The 1,356-nt window shown below is 50.1% G+C and overlaps 1 protein-coding gene across 1 annotated transcript in view; it reads right to left on the bottom strand.

Moving 5' to 3' along the window:
- Nucleotides 1-344, bottom strand: part of LOC143300004 (atrial natriuretic peptide receptor 3-like) — a 28,495-nt gene extending 28,151 nt beyond the window's left edge. The window contains exon 1 of the mRNA XM_076613558.1: nucleotides 6-344. Coding sequence (XP_076469673.1) covers nucleotides 6-344 — 339 coding nt within the window. The remainder of the gene's footprint in view (nucleotides 1-5) is intronic.
- Nucleotides 345-1,356: the final 1,012 nt, after the last annotated feature.

The following is a 1,356-nucleotide window of genomic DNA, read 5'->3' as shown; positions in this document are numbered from 1 at the left end:
CTCACCTTTTTCTGGATGTAGAAGTTGTACATCTGGTTCATGGCGGCGGCGCTGGAGCACTCAGAGTCCCGGAAGTGGACCTGGATGTCCCTCCCGGGCAGGGGGCCCTCAGGAGCAGTCACGTTGTCCACGGCCAGCTTGAGGGCCGGCAGCACGTTGCGGTAGGCGAAGAGGAAGCGGGCCTGCTGGGAAGGAAGCAAGGCGGCGAAGTGGATCGTCGCCAGCGACGACGACGACGACACGTTCTGGCCTAGAACAAGGCCGCCGCCGCTGCTGGAGATAACTATCATCATCATCCACCACGACCACCACGACCACATTGAGAGAATCGCTTCGAAGGCCATGGTGGTTGTTTGGTTGTTGTTGTTGTTGTTGTTTAGTAGTTGATGTTGCTTTTTTTTTTTTTTTTTTTTTTTAGTTGTGAAGCGGCGAGGATGAGGAAGAAAGGAGGAGGGAAGGGTGGTTCACTAAGGGTGGTAAATATATATTTTGTTTATGAAGGGTCGGGGGGTGGTTGGGGGGTGGAGAATGATGCACTGGGTGGGTTTTTGGGAGCAGTGATGTCAGTGCTGGTTATTCCTTTTCCCTCTCGACAAGGTTTGTAAGAAACGATGTCGTGTCGCGAGTGTTTTGGAGAAGTATCAGTACTTATTACGGAAGGTCTGGTGCAGACGGTGTCGCGGGTGTTTTGGAGAGATGTCAGTGCTGATATTCCTCCTTTCCCTCGATAAGGTTTGGAGAAACGATGCCGTAAGAGTTTTCGAGAGACGTCAGTGCTGATTTTCCTCTCCCTTGACAACGAACATGGAAACGGTGTTGTAGCGAGTGACACCTCGGATTTTTTTTTTTTTTTTTTCCCGAGAGAAGCGATGTCCTGGTCGAGTCAAGTGGCAGCAGTCACCCCTTCAGCCGTTTGCGGAGAGAGTTAGGGGAGAGAACAGGGGATAGTTTCTTACAGTAGCAGTCGTTAGGGTCTGTGGGATTCTGCGGAAGAAGGTCCTGTTTACAGGAGTTTGGGTGGGCAGGGAAATCTAATGGGAAGCGGCGTGACGGCAAGGAGCTCTTCCAACAGAGTCTTCAGAAGCAAAAGGTTTTCTTCGAGAAGGCTCGTGAAGGCAATGTATTCCTGGAGAAGAAGTTGCTGACCGGGCAAGGAGACCCTGAAAGGTTATCTCCTCGAGGGGGCGGGCAAGGTGCTCCTTGAGAAAATATCTTGATAACAAGAAGCCTCACTTTTTCACTTTTTTTCAGGGGAAGAGAATCCTGGATACGACAAGGTATTTTGTTGAAGAGTTCTTTTTTTTCTGGAAGAGGGATTCTTGAAGAAAGAAGTCTTCAGACACAAGGTTTCATCGA

The sequence above is a fragment of the Babylonia areolata genome, chromosome 25 (assembly GCF_041734735.1).
Source record: "Babylonia areolata isolate BAREFJ2019XMU chromosome 25, ASM4173473v1, whole genome shotgun sequence".
In the NCBI taxonomy this organism is placed as follows: Eukaryota; Metazoa; Mollusca; class Gastropoda; order Neogastropoda; family Buccinidae; genus Babylonia; species Babylonia areolata.
This window is presented reverse-complemented; position numbering and strand designations above follow the sequence as displayed.